A 12275-nucleotide genomic window follows, 5' to 3' on the forward strand; every position below is an offset into this window, starting at 1 on the left:
GAGAAATTTTTTGACCTTTAAAAGAAGTAGAGATGAAAGGATGAAATATCTATTCCTGCTTTGAGTGATAGTCCTTTCCTTTCTCCCTGAAGCATGAAAACACATCATTCTGTCTTCATACAACATACAAAATTGCCAGTAAATGATTTTTTTTTTTTTCTTCTTCCTACCTATTCCCAGTCTGCTCTAAGTTCATAAAAGGATCTGTCTTCTGACAGCTTTTCTTAGCACTGTGGCAACAGAAACTCTCTGGACAACAGCAACAGCTGTTTTAGTTTCCTAGCCATTCTTCCCTGTATTTCTTGCTTTCTGACTGTATCTGCTCTGGAGAAGTGCTTACCTATTTTTTTTTTTTTTTTCAGCAATATTGCAGATACATTGGTACTCCAGTACTGCCTGGGTTTGTATATGTTGGCGTAGCATTCCAGCATACACAAAACGCAACTGATAGCACTGTGCAGCTGTACCATTGTTAGACGACGGATAAATAGTTCTCTTGTGCATGTAAACTCCTCATTTTGTTCATATCTATTGACCAATCTTGTTTTTCCTTTCACTCAGCTGTTCCCTGTACACAGAGTCATAGTACCACATAAGAAACCTAACCGATGGGGTCTGTTCTTGGTCCTGGTCTCTGACACCTCCATTTGGGGACAAGAATATTTCTCCTTTTGAGTATGTTCCTTTAATGAATATTTATATTGCAGGCATTCAGACCAAAATTTTTATTCAATCATAGCAAGATGTCATTTCCCTTTTTTTCCTTCTGCATCTGTATAAAGAAAGAGAATGCTGCATGACTCTGTTTGCTAAGCTGGAGTACCTTTTATGTTAGTGAAAACAATTTTTAATTCACATTGAACCTTCAGTAGCCTTTGTCCTCTTTCTATCTTTTCTTTGTACTATTTACTATTTTTACTATGTTCTCCTAGTTAGCTGTTTCTTTTCCTCACCCCTTACTTGTTGATTTTCAGGAGTGAAACCCTGGCTTCTGGGCATATTATTTTTCCCCTTTTTTTATCCCTCTTAGATAATTTTAACTTTTCTTCTTTATTTTTTGCTTACCATGCCATCCGCTAGAGGGTTTTAAACACGGCTCATCTTATGAGAGACATTTTCTTACCTCAGGAAAACCTTCAGTTTGCCATGGCTTAAGGTGTTAACACTCAATAAGTAAGAAATCTTTCTCCAGAAATATTTACCAACAGGGTATCTGGACAGCAACTAATCTTTAAAACCAGGCCTCTTCAGCTCAAAGACCAGCCTCTCTCTCTTCATCCTGTCTGTACAACATCTTAAACACATGGTGAGACCCCACATGTTGCATGATCAGAGGCAGGGCTCTGCAGACCCGCAACTAGAGCTTCAGTCAGTAATTGAGAACCAGCAGAATCCCTAAGGCAGGTCCTGCCCTGGGAATCGAATCCTGTTTCTCACTGCTCTCACAAGCATATTCAATATTCTCTGTGAATTTTCTTCATTAGTCACCCTAGAATCGTAGAATGCTTTGGGTTGGAAGGGACCTTTAGAGGTCCTCTAGCCCAGCCCCCCTGCAGTGAACAGGGACATCTTCAGCTGGACCAGGCTGCTCAGAGCCCTGCCCAGCCTGGCCTTGAATGTTTCCAGGGATGGGGCCTCCACTACCTCTTTGGGCAACCTGTTCCAGTGTTTCACCACCCTCATGGTAAAAAGTTTCTTCCTTATACCCAGTCTAAATCTGCCCTCCCTTAGTTTAAAGCCATTACTCCTTGTCCTGTCGCAACAAGCCCTGCTGAAAATATTTTGCCTATCCGTCCTATAGGCCCCTTCAGGTACTGGAAGGCTGCTAGAAGGTCTCCCTGGAGCCTTCTCTTCTCCAGGCTGAACAGCCCCAACTCTCTCAGCCTTTCCTCATAGGAGAGGTGCTCCAGCCCTCGGATCATTTTTGTGCCCTCCTCTGGCCCCGCTCCCACAGGTCCCTGTCTTTCCTGTGCTGAGGGCTCCAGAGCTGGATGCAGGACTGCAGGTGGGCTCTCACCAGAGCGGAGCAGAGGGGCAGAATCCTCTCCCTCGACTGGCTGGCCACGCTTCTATTGATGCAGCCCAGGATACAGTTGGCCTTCTGGTCTGCGAGCACACATTGGTGGCTCATGTCCAGCTTTTCATCCTCCAGTACCCCCAAGTCCTTCTTGGCAGGGCTGCTCTCCAACCCTTCATCCCCGAGCCTGTATTGATAGCAGGGGTTGCCCTTCTCCCTTCGTTATTACTATGATTGCCAGGGAACAGCAGAGAAAGTGTTCTTACGCACATGAGGTAAGGGAACTAACGGACTTGAAAACTAAAGGCTTACTCTGCTTTTCAGAGACCCCCATCCTTTCAAAGACTTTTCTCATTTCATTTTCTCATTTAAATGATGTCTGAGATCCCCATGACTGGAGATTCTTGAATGCTAACTTTTTCTTCCTGGATGTCAACAAGAATCATCAGACTTGCTCCAGAGCCGGCCTTTGCCAGAGTTTATTTGATACTGTTGATATCCCGGTCAGGTAGTCTGGTAAATGCCTGATTCCAATTTTGCTGGCTAAAGGAACCAAATTGTCTCTTTGGTACTCTGACGTTCCTGCTACAATCCTTAAATCCAGTTCTTACGGACTGCCTTTACACCCTCATAATGATAGGTTCATAATTAGCTTTGCTGAACTATATTTAGTACATCATTTTTCAGATCTTCCTCAGCCGTAGCCACTGAAGTTCTCCAGGATCTGCTAAGGTTCATATCTCCAAGCCTGGGAGGCAGTTCAGTCTCCTAGTTTTCAGTCTGTCTCCTAGCCACTGAGCCATAAGATTGAAATGATCCTGATGAGGAACAAGCTTAGTGTTTCAAGTGGAACTCTGATATACCTTGATTTCTGCTAAAACATTCAATTAAATAAAATTAGTGTAGTGAAGATCTGAAGCTGTATCAATAGGCAATGGGTATGTCAAATTATGTGTCAGAATAAATGTATTAATAGAAAATATGTATTAATAGAATAACTTTCTTGTTTTGCTTTAAAAAGGGACCCTGGTAATATATTCTTAGCAGTTTATGTGGTAACTAATTATCCTGAAAGATTATTTTCTAATACATACACTGTATTGTGTAGGAAGGAACTGTTCAGTAGCGAATAATGTCATTTTGCATAGTGTAAGTATATTGGGAAGGGATTGTACAGGAAGACATGAGACAGGTTTTACGGCTACTTTCGTTCTATGCTTTTATTTTTGAGAAAATGTACTGGACAAAAATATTTACTGTGTGAATGGGATTGTAATAATAGAAATCAAGCAATGATAGCATATAGGTGGGTAACAGTCTGAATTCTTAGTTTATTCTTTCTGATATTTTATCAATTTCTACATCATCTTAAAAAAGCAAATTGCCAAACCTGTATTTTTAAACTGTAATAATATTTTGAGGTTTGTATGTTTCAATATATCAACATATTTACTATTTTAATATCAAAACAACATATAATAATATGAAAAATAATGATATAACACCTCATTATACATTGCATTTAATAATGTCATATTTAATATATTAAATGTTTTTATAATTTGATTGCAGTGTTAAGTATGTTGGACTAGATTTTGTTTCCGTACGTGTTAATCCTGCCCCCTCCCCTCTCTGCTGAGCTCCAGAAGTTTGCCAGAGTACTTAAGGCTAAATTAAGTAAGATTAATTCTTTTGGCAACATTGAACAATTGTCACATTTTGATTGTCCCACTTGATGCAACTCACATTGGCCTGAGATATACCAGTCATCTTCTTGAATTTGCAAAAATGATGTTGGTTTATGGCATTGAGCACTTTAGGTGCTCAATTTATTTATCCAGACAGCTACATAAAATTTGGACCATGGTTCCTAGGGGCTGCTGATGCCATAACTGATCTCCAGGGTGCAGTTTCAGCTTTAGGTGCAGTTGAAGGGTTTGGAACTCTTTTTCTTTAAAAATGGAAAAGGGTAGTGAAGAAGTGGCTTCTTCCACAAGTTCTGCTTCAGGACTCGTGTCCCACTCCTTGGCTGAGAGCCTGTAACTAAATCTCATGGTAACTGATCTGGTGTTGCAAAATGATTAATTTAAATGTGCCTTCCTTAAGGTTTGCTAACGGGCACAGCGTAGAGAATGCGATAGTTGAGGTGAGTTTAAGGACTGGAGTTTTGAGGGGACTGCTAATTTATGCCCTGGTTCTGCAGCATGTTAGAGTGGTTCTAGGAATTTGTACAACACGTTATGTAAGACTTATAAGATGCCTGAAATAAGGTTCAGAACCTTGTGTGACAACTGTAGTTGACATCAGTTCATCTGATGTATACCCAGTCTCCCAGAACAAGACAAAAACAACCTTTATTTTTTCTTGGTATCCCTTCATATTAGTGTATTGCATAGTTAGAAATTACTCATTTGTGCACAGAAGCCAATGCTGGACAAATGTTTAAGAAATTAAGGGGGAAAATTAGGAGATAAAACAAATTAAGAGAAACAAATGGTGAAGGAGGCGAACTGTAAAACTGATCAGTCACTTTTTCAGATTGTATAAGCCATTGTACGCTTTCTGCCACAGCAGTGAACAGGAGCAGACGATAAACGTTTTGGTAGGCTTAAAGAAAAAAGAGGAAGACTGTGAGCAGTATTATTTTTATTGTATTTTCAGCTAGTAGCTACTAGCTAGTGTTCTGTTTTCAGCTTGCAGATCTGTTTTCAATGTCAGGAAAATAATTGTTCAAAAAAGGCTATCGAAACACATGCACATTTTTAGGGGAGGAAGGACCACACGTTGCTTCCAAGACATTTTATTTGGCTGTCACAGAAAGGACATTGACGGACACCAGAGGGAGCTGCATTTCTGTATCCTTTTCTTACTGAAGGGTTAATTGTGAATAGAGCCCTTTGAGACAAGAAAAAAGTTTTGAAAAGAATAATAAGGTGAATAATACATTCCTTAATTAAAAATAAATAATAATGTATCCTCTTGTTTAAATGAAAAAAACCTTGTTTTCTGTTAATAAGTGCCACTGTGATGGTCTGAGAAGAACAGCTATTAATATTGGAGGGAATATGACTTGCCTTTTGAAAATGACAGATTTTTGTATATTTCTGATCAATTAAGTTTTGAAAATACATTAAAATAAGCTTTTCACAGATGTTAAAATAATTTATTTGCAGACATCTATACTGTAATTTAATTTAATAAGCAAATAAGATCACTGGTCTTTCTGATCTGGTATTATGTATCCAGCTGTGGCCAAGATCCTAAGGCGTTACTATTTTAATTGTCATAGTCAACTATCATTCTCTTTATTCTACTGCATGAAGCAAGAGTAGAGTTTTTCATCAAGCAGTCCCATAGTAATGTACATTTTCTGAAGTGTTAATAATATTTTGGAATATTTAGTCTATATGATGCAATTAATTTTGATGCCTTACTCTTCTAACATATTGCCCATAAATTAAGTGGAATGAGATCAGCTTTGTTTACTAACGTTTTTTTTTTCTCATACTTTTTTTTACTTATTTGATTTTGTGATACTTGGTTCATTGTTATCCCCTGTAATAGTATTTTTTGGAGTCCATTCAAAATTGAAGGTATATTCATATAGAATACACACAAAGATGGCAACATAAACAGATACTGCAATATAAATGTTGTGTACATATATACATTCACATACAGTATTCTTTTAAATGAAAGTTGTACATTTCACTAAAACCAAACATTTTGCTTTGCTTGAAAAGGCAGTTAAATACACTTCAGGCTAAATAGACTGCCAACAGGTGTGTAGGTAGAAACATTATGGTTGGTAATCGACTTCAAACAGGACAGGTTGTTTTTAATGTATTTCCCATTTGAGGATTAGTGTTCGTAAGCATAGGCAAATTATTCATTGCAATATGTTTGTGGCTGTATGCAACATAATGAAAAGATTTTTGAGGCAGATTATTTGCAATTGGAGCTCGCTAATGAGGTAGATGAATTGTAAGCCTGATGAAATGATATAGATAAAACCAACTGTAGCCTTAAAATACACCTATTAAAAGGAAGTTACTGGACTTTAGAACCCTGAAATTTACTTCTTATTCTATACATGAAGTTTTATACTGATTTTAATTTGCATGTCTCTATTATGTGAGCTGTCTAATTAAAATGAATAATATCTTTTAATATATTATCTGAAATGCAATAAATTTGTAGTAAATGTGTATTAAAAGTTTAGTAATCTTACTTTTAGTGTATCACATTTTTAAGTAATTTCTTCAGATACAGGTTAAAGAACATAAACTTTTCAGAGTTTTAAGACGTATATTATAAAGTCTTATGTTAGGCGAGTTGCCAGCTAAGCAGACTTTACCGACTTTCCATCTCTGTTTCACTGTGGAGTGGTACTTAAAGACAAAGGTCCTAAGAATGGCTGCCCCTTTGATCTGCTTCTCACTGTGGCTTATAGCAGATGCTCGAAGAATGAGAGCAAGGCAAACATGTATGATACTCCTACTAATCTCTCAGCCTCCAGCTCTTTCCAGGGCGGAAGCCTCTTCAACCAGCTGGGGTTTCTGTGTATTTACTAATGCTCAGTGTGTTTCTTTTCTGTGACTTACTATCATTGGCAAACTTTAATCTCATTTATTTCGGGTCGTTCATAGGTATCTTGAATAGCAAACGTCTCAGGACAGAAACCTATGAAAACGCACCTTTTTTAACTGTGAAGACCAGTGATTTACTCCTATCCTCTGTTTTGTACCTTTCAAGGAATTATTTATCTGTGCCATGCTGTTTTTATGCCACATCTGTTAAGTTTTCTTAAAAAGCTTTGATTAAGGACTTTCAAAACTCTCTTGGAAATCTAACTAGATCGTAGCTCTCCATTCGTGTGCTTATAAACCCCTCAGAGATTTCACTTTACAAAAACCATGTTGTCTTTTCTCTTAACAAATCATCCAGGTGTCTGCTAATTCAGTTCTTCATAATGATTTATCCTAATTTGTCTGGACATCAGACATACAGGGCTGTAGCTCTCAGGATGTTCCATGAAAAAATTTTTGAACCTTACTGTTGTGCTTGCCGCCTTTCGGTTTTTACGAACTGATACGAATATTTTACTGGTCATTTTGTCAATGTAGTTTTGTAATTTTTATATAATCCCTTCAGTTTCTTTGAGCCTCCCACAAAGACTCTGGCGTGAGGGTCTCTCCAGTTCCTTTCACTGAACACCAGTGGAAAGCGTTAAATTAGCTTGTCTGCAGGATCTTGTCTTCCCTGAGTGTTCCTTTACACCTTCATTACCAGTTGGCTCTACAGACTCCCTGGCAGACTTTCTTGCTCCTCACGTCTTTGAAGGAGCATTTTATTATTAGTTTGCTAGTTGTTCTTCAGGCTAGTTTTGGGGTTTTATGTTTAATATGTCAGAATTTATGATCCTTTCTATTTTCTTCATCTGTACATTTCTTCTAATACCTCCTTTTATATTCTGTTGTTTATAGTTGTGCTGGTTTTCTATTGCTGTTACCTAAGTCTTAATAGATGGTATGTGCTGGCCTTGTGCTTACTGCATAGTTTCTGTAAGTAGTTTCCACAGTACCTGTAGGGATTTAATTTTTGTCCTTTTGATGTGTTTATTTTAAAATGTCCTCATTTTTATGTATACTTCCAGATATATTGTTCACCAAAGGCAAAATTTTCATAACTATCCTTTCCTATTGTACCTGTCAGAACTTGTGTGCCAACCATCTAGTTAGCAATCTGTGAGACTTACACTTCCAAACCCAACGTAAGTGCACAAACAGCACACAAATTACATATGCACAGTATGGTAGGAAGTTTTAAAAGCTGTCACATGGTATTTCAGAAACATGACTACAAATTTTGCTAGGCAGTCCGGTGGGTTTTTACAGTGGCCTTGGCAGACTACTTAAGTTGAGTCCAGGGGCATTAGAAGCACTATGTGGAGTACTGACTCTGTAGAAGAGAAACTCGGTATTGATTCTTTTCTCCTGGCATTTGAATCTCCTGCTCTTTTGGGCTAAATGTGTGGTGTCCATTGAAGTGAACAAAGGAGATTCTTCTTTTACTTTAGTATAAATTGGTCAGTTACTAGAATTTTGGTCCTTCAAAGTAGCATTTATTGGTTTTGTGTGTATTTTTGAATAGGCTGGTTCTGATTAACCTAGATGTAAATGTCTGATCTTCTGTTTTTGAAAGGTCCTCTGTACAGTAGGAGTGGAAAGCTGTGCTTCATTTTGAGAAATGTTGAGATAAGTTTCACTTGGAAAGGTTAGTTATTGCGCATACAGGACCAGCTTCAGATGCTGGAAGTCATCCTTTTACACATATCCAAGAAACTAATCAGCCTAGTTCCTTGCATATCAGCATAGTTAAATCAATTTAGACCAGCTGAATATCTGTCCTGTAATGTATTAATTTAATTTCTGAGAAATAAATTACTGAATAAATATTTTACATGTATTTACTTTTCTGAAGTATTCTTAATGGACTTAGTGACTACAGGTTGTTACAAGTGATCCTCGTGCATCTTAGATTTACTTAAACAAAATAGTTAGAAATCTTTTTCAAGACAAACTCATTTGGCTGTCCTGTGCTATGCTTGAATATTTTTCTTTTTTGTGTGTGTGTTTCAGGTAAATACGCTGAAGATATATTTGGTGAACTTTTCAATGAAGCACACAGTTTCTCATTTAGAGTTAACTCCTTACAGGAACGTGTAGATCGCTTATCTGTCAGTGTTACACAACTCGATCCAAAGGAAGAGGAATGTAAGTTCACTCCTACATTGAAGTTTTCTTATTTTGTCACTCAGACACCACTGATACATGAAATGGAGATAATAATAGTTTAAATTATATTTATAGGAACATAGACCAAAGCATCATGAGAAAGAGGTGCATTTCTGTTTCTCCTACAGGTTTCTTTTACAGCCTTGAGCAGCTTTCTGAGATCAACATTTTCATGGTTACCAAATAGTACTGTTACCCATGAATTTACATAAAAACTGCTACGGGAGTATGTGTCACTTCCGTAGTGTTATGTATTAGTGTTAATAATAATATTAATACACAATATTATGTGAATGCTTGGAAGTAAGTCTTTACTCTTTTTTCCAGCCTTCCTGCTAATTCCCATGGGATGTAACCATTTGTCCAAGTAGGGTTTTTGCATTTATCTTATTACCATCTTACTTTCTGTATGAAGTTATAGTTGTGTAGCTGCATTTATTGATGCTATATATCCCCTTGGATTCTTCCTAAATAGCTTTAAGTAATATAAGTATTGGTTAACACTGAGAAAGCAAGTACTTCCAAAAGTCAGTAGGGTATGGCTCATGCCTATAAGATAGAATTTGTATGGAATTTAAAAGATGCATAGGCTTTGTGATGGCTACAGGAACACTGCCCACCTAATATGCAAATACCATGAAGCTTTTTTTGCCTTCCTGGATACCTGTTAGTTACAGGTGAAAGTACGAAAGGTCATGTAACTCCAAACAGTTTTAAGGTGTTCTAGACTATATGGCTAAGACCTAGAAAGTAGAGCAACATTCTATCATGAAAAATTAAGTGTCAAACCAGGAGCATGGTCTTCAGGCTGTCTGTAGCTACCGATGTTGAAATTTCACTATTGACAAAATGAAGCTAAAGAAGTTCTGATGCTGTATTTTGCGTGACATTAATTTCAGAGCAGGTTTCAGAAGAAAGCTGTTCACAGCTTGTAGATGATTTTCCACAAAATCGTGACTTGCCGAGGAGACGTGACTCCCCATGAATGGGATTTTCCAAATCTCTTGACAACTAAGAATAAATCATACATATGCACCTCTGTTTCCAATAAAATACCATGTTTACTGTGATTGGATAATGAGAAAAATCATTTTTGTGTACCATAACAAATTGACAGCAGTTGTAATCTTATAAAAGCTGTAATACTCCAGAGTGTTAATGTAACTTGTGCATTTACCCTTGACAGCCTAGTTTTCCCTTTAAATCAGAGTGGGATATATGTTTATACGGCATATCTAGTATGGCAGCTGTTCACATTTCAGGAAGATAGAAAAACCATTTTAAGTCATGGAGTTAAAGCATCTAAGGATGTTACAGGACACAGAGATGGAAAATTGTTCTTTCCTGTGTAAGTGGCCTTTGACAAGTTTGGCTGTAGGATTTAGTACTAAATATCCATAACTATTTGATGTTAGAGAATTGCTAGCAATATTTTTAAACAGTATGTTGTCCCAAATGCATCAGATCAATAACTTCACACAGTACGGTGTATACTGTAGCATTTGCTAAACTGTGTAGTTAAAGAAAGGGATAGACACCACAATTAAAGAAAACAGGGCTGAAAAGAGATCTACTTGATCAAGTCCAGAGTGCCTCCAGTCTGATACCCTGGATTTGTCTCTCTCGCCATGGAATAGCAGTAACTGCTAGTACTTCAGAGGAACACATGCAGTCTTCAGTGTCAGGAACTATTAAATGACTATTTTTATCAGCCTAAGAATATCCAGTCCTTGAGCCATAGCCAGTGTTCCTTATTGACAAATGTCTGCCCAAAATGAGTCACCAGATGAGGATAAAGTAGATCACAGAATCACAGAATAGTAGGGGTTGGAAGGGACCTCTGTGGGTCATCTAGTCCAACCCCCCCGCCGAAGCAGGGTCACCTACAGCAGGCTGCACAGGACCTTGTCCAGGCGGGTCTTGAATATCTCCAGAGAAGGAGACTCCACAACCTCCCTGGGCAGCCTGTTCCAGTGCTCCGTCACCCTCAGAGAGAAGAAGTTCCTCCTCATGTTCAGACGGAACTTCCTGTGCCTCAGTTTGTGCCCATTACCCCTTGTCCTGTCACTGGGCACCACTGAAAAGAGCTTGGCCCCATCCTCCTGACACCCACCCTTCAGATATTTGTAGGCATTTATAAGGTCCCCTCGCAGCCTTCTCTTTTTCAGGCTGAACAAGCCCAGTTCCCTCAACCTCTCCTCGTAGTGGAGATGCTCCAGTCCCCTCACCATCCTTGTAGCCCTCCGCTGGACTCTCTCCAGTAGCTCTTCATCCTTCTTGAACTGGGGAGCCCAGAACTGGACACAGTACTCCAGATGAGGCCTCACCAGGGCAGTGTAGAGGGGAAGGAGAACCTCCCTTGTCCTGCTGGCCACACTCTTCTTGATGCACCCCAGGATCCTATTGGCCTTCTTGGCAGCCAGGGCACACTGCTGGCTCATAGTTAACCTGTCATCCACCAGGACACCCAGGTCCCTCTCCGCAGAGCTGCTCTCCAGCAGGTCCACCCCAAGCCTGTACTGGTGCATGAGGTTGTTCCTCCCCAGGTGCAGGACCCTGCACTTGCCCTTGTTGAACCTCATCAGGTTCCTCTCTGCCCAGCTCTCCAGCCTATCCAGGTCACGCTGAATGGCAGCACAGCCTTTCGGTGTATCTACCACACCTCCCAGTTTGGTGTCATCAGCAAACTTGCTGAGGGTACATTCTAACTCTTCATCTTGGATGAAGAGTTAGATGAGAGGAAATTCGATACTACATTTCCTTAAAAATTAGGGATCAGGAGGCTGTTTCTCCTCCAGTATCCTGGTTTGGGCTTGAAGTTTAGAAATGCATCAGAAACAGTTTTTAGTCCTGATCTGCGCTTAAATAGGTGCAGGATGTTAATGCATGAGGGTGTGGGGAAAACATCTGGATTTGCCTTTCTTAACCCTCTGTTGCAAGAATGAAGCAAATTTCAGTACTTCTACTCAGCTAACACCAAGTAAGATGGGCTGTACTTGTAAAATGAGTCTCATTTGCTAGTTCTTTGCCAGCAGGCAGTAATAGAAGATTTAATGTGTTCCTTTGGGCCCGTGCTATTACACAAGAGGAAGAAATTAAGATTCATTTGAAGCTAAATGACATGAACAAAAACAGCCCAAGTCAGATTCATTGAATGAGGTGCAGATACTTGACAAGATGTTTCTGCTAGAGTCAAAGTAATAAAAAGCTCTGAATTTTTTTAATAGTCTATGTGTTTTCTCATTTTGAACTATTACAATACCTCTGTGAAAGAATAAAACCAAATGAAATCAAGGTTAGGATTGAGTGCTGGAGGAACTAGCTCCTGGTGCACAATCTTTCTGTCACAGAAGAATTGCTATGAACTTGGTTTGGTTTGAATTATTACACTGTTTTCAAATTCTTGATTTCTCGGAATTATTAATTTCATATTTTAATCAATTTTTTTACATCCTTTATTC

The 12275-nt window shown here is 38.7% G+C and overlaps 1 protein-coding gene across 7 annotated transcripts in view; it reads left to right on the top strand.

The window, feature by feature from the left end:
* The window catches only part of WASF1 (WASP family member 1), a 97706-nt gene that overhangs the window by 70618 nt on the left and 14813 nt on the right, over positions 1-12275 (top strand). For 6 of the 7 annotated variants that reach the window (XM_075414224.1, XM_075414225.1, XM_075414226.1 and 3 more), the window contains one exon: positions 8659-8793. In XM_075414224.1, the coding sequence (XP_075270339.1) occupies positions 8659-8793 (135 nt within the window). Of the gene's footprint in view, positions 1-4935; positions 4951-8658; positions 8794-12275 lie in introns of those variants that run through there. The other variant, XM_075414230.1, reaches the window with a different exon arrangement.

The sequence above is a fragment of the Opisthocomus hoazin genome, chromosome 2 (genome assembly GCF_030867145.1).
Source record: "Opisthocomus hoazin isolate bOpiHoa1 chromosome 2, bOpiHoa1.hap1, whole genome shotgun sequence".
Lineage (NCBI taxonomy): Eukaryota > Metazoa > Chordata > Aves > Opisthocomiformes > Opisthocomidae > Opisthocomus > Opisthocomus hoazin.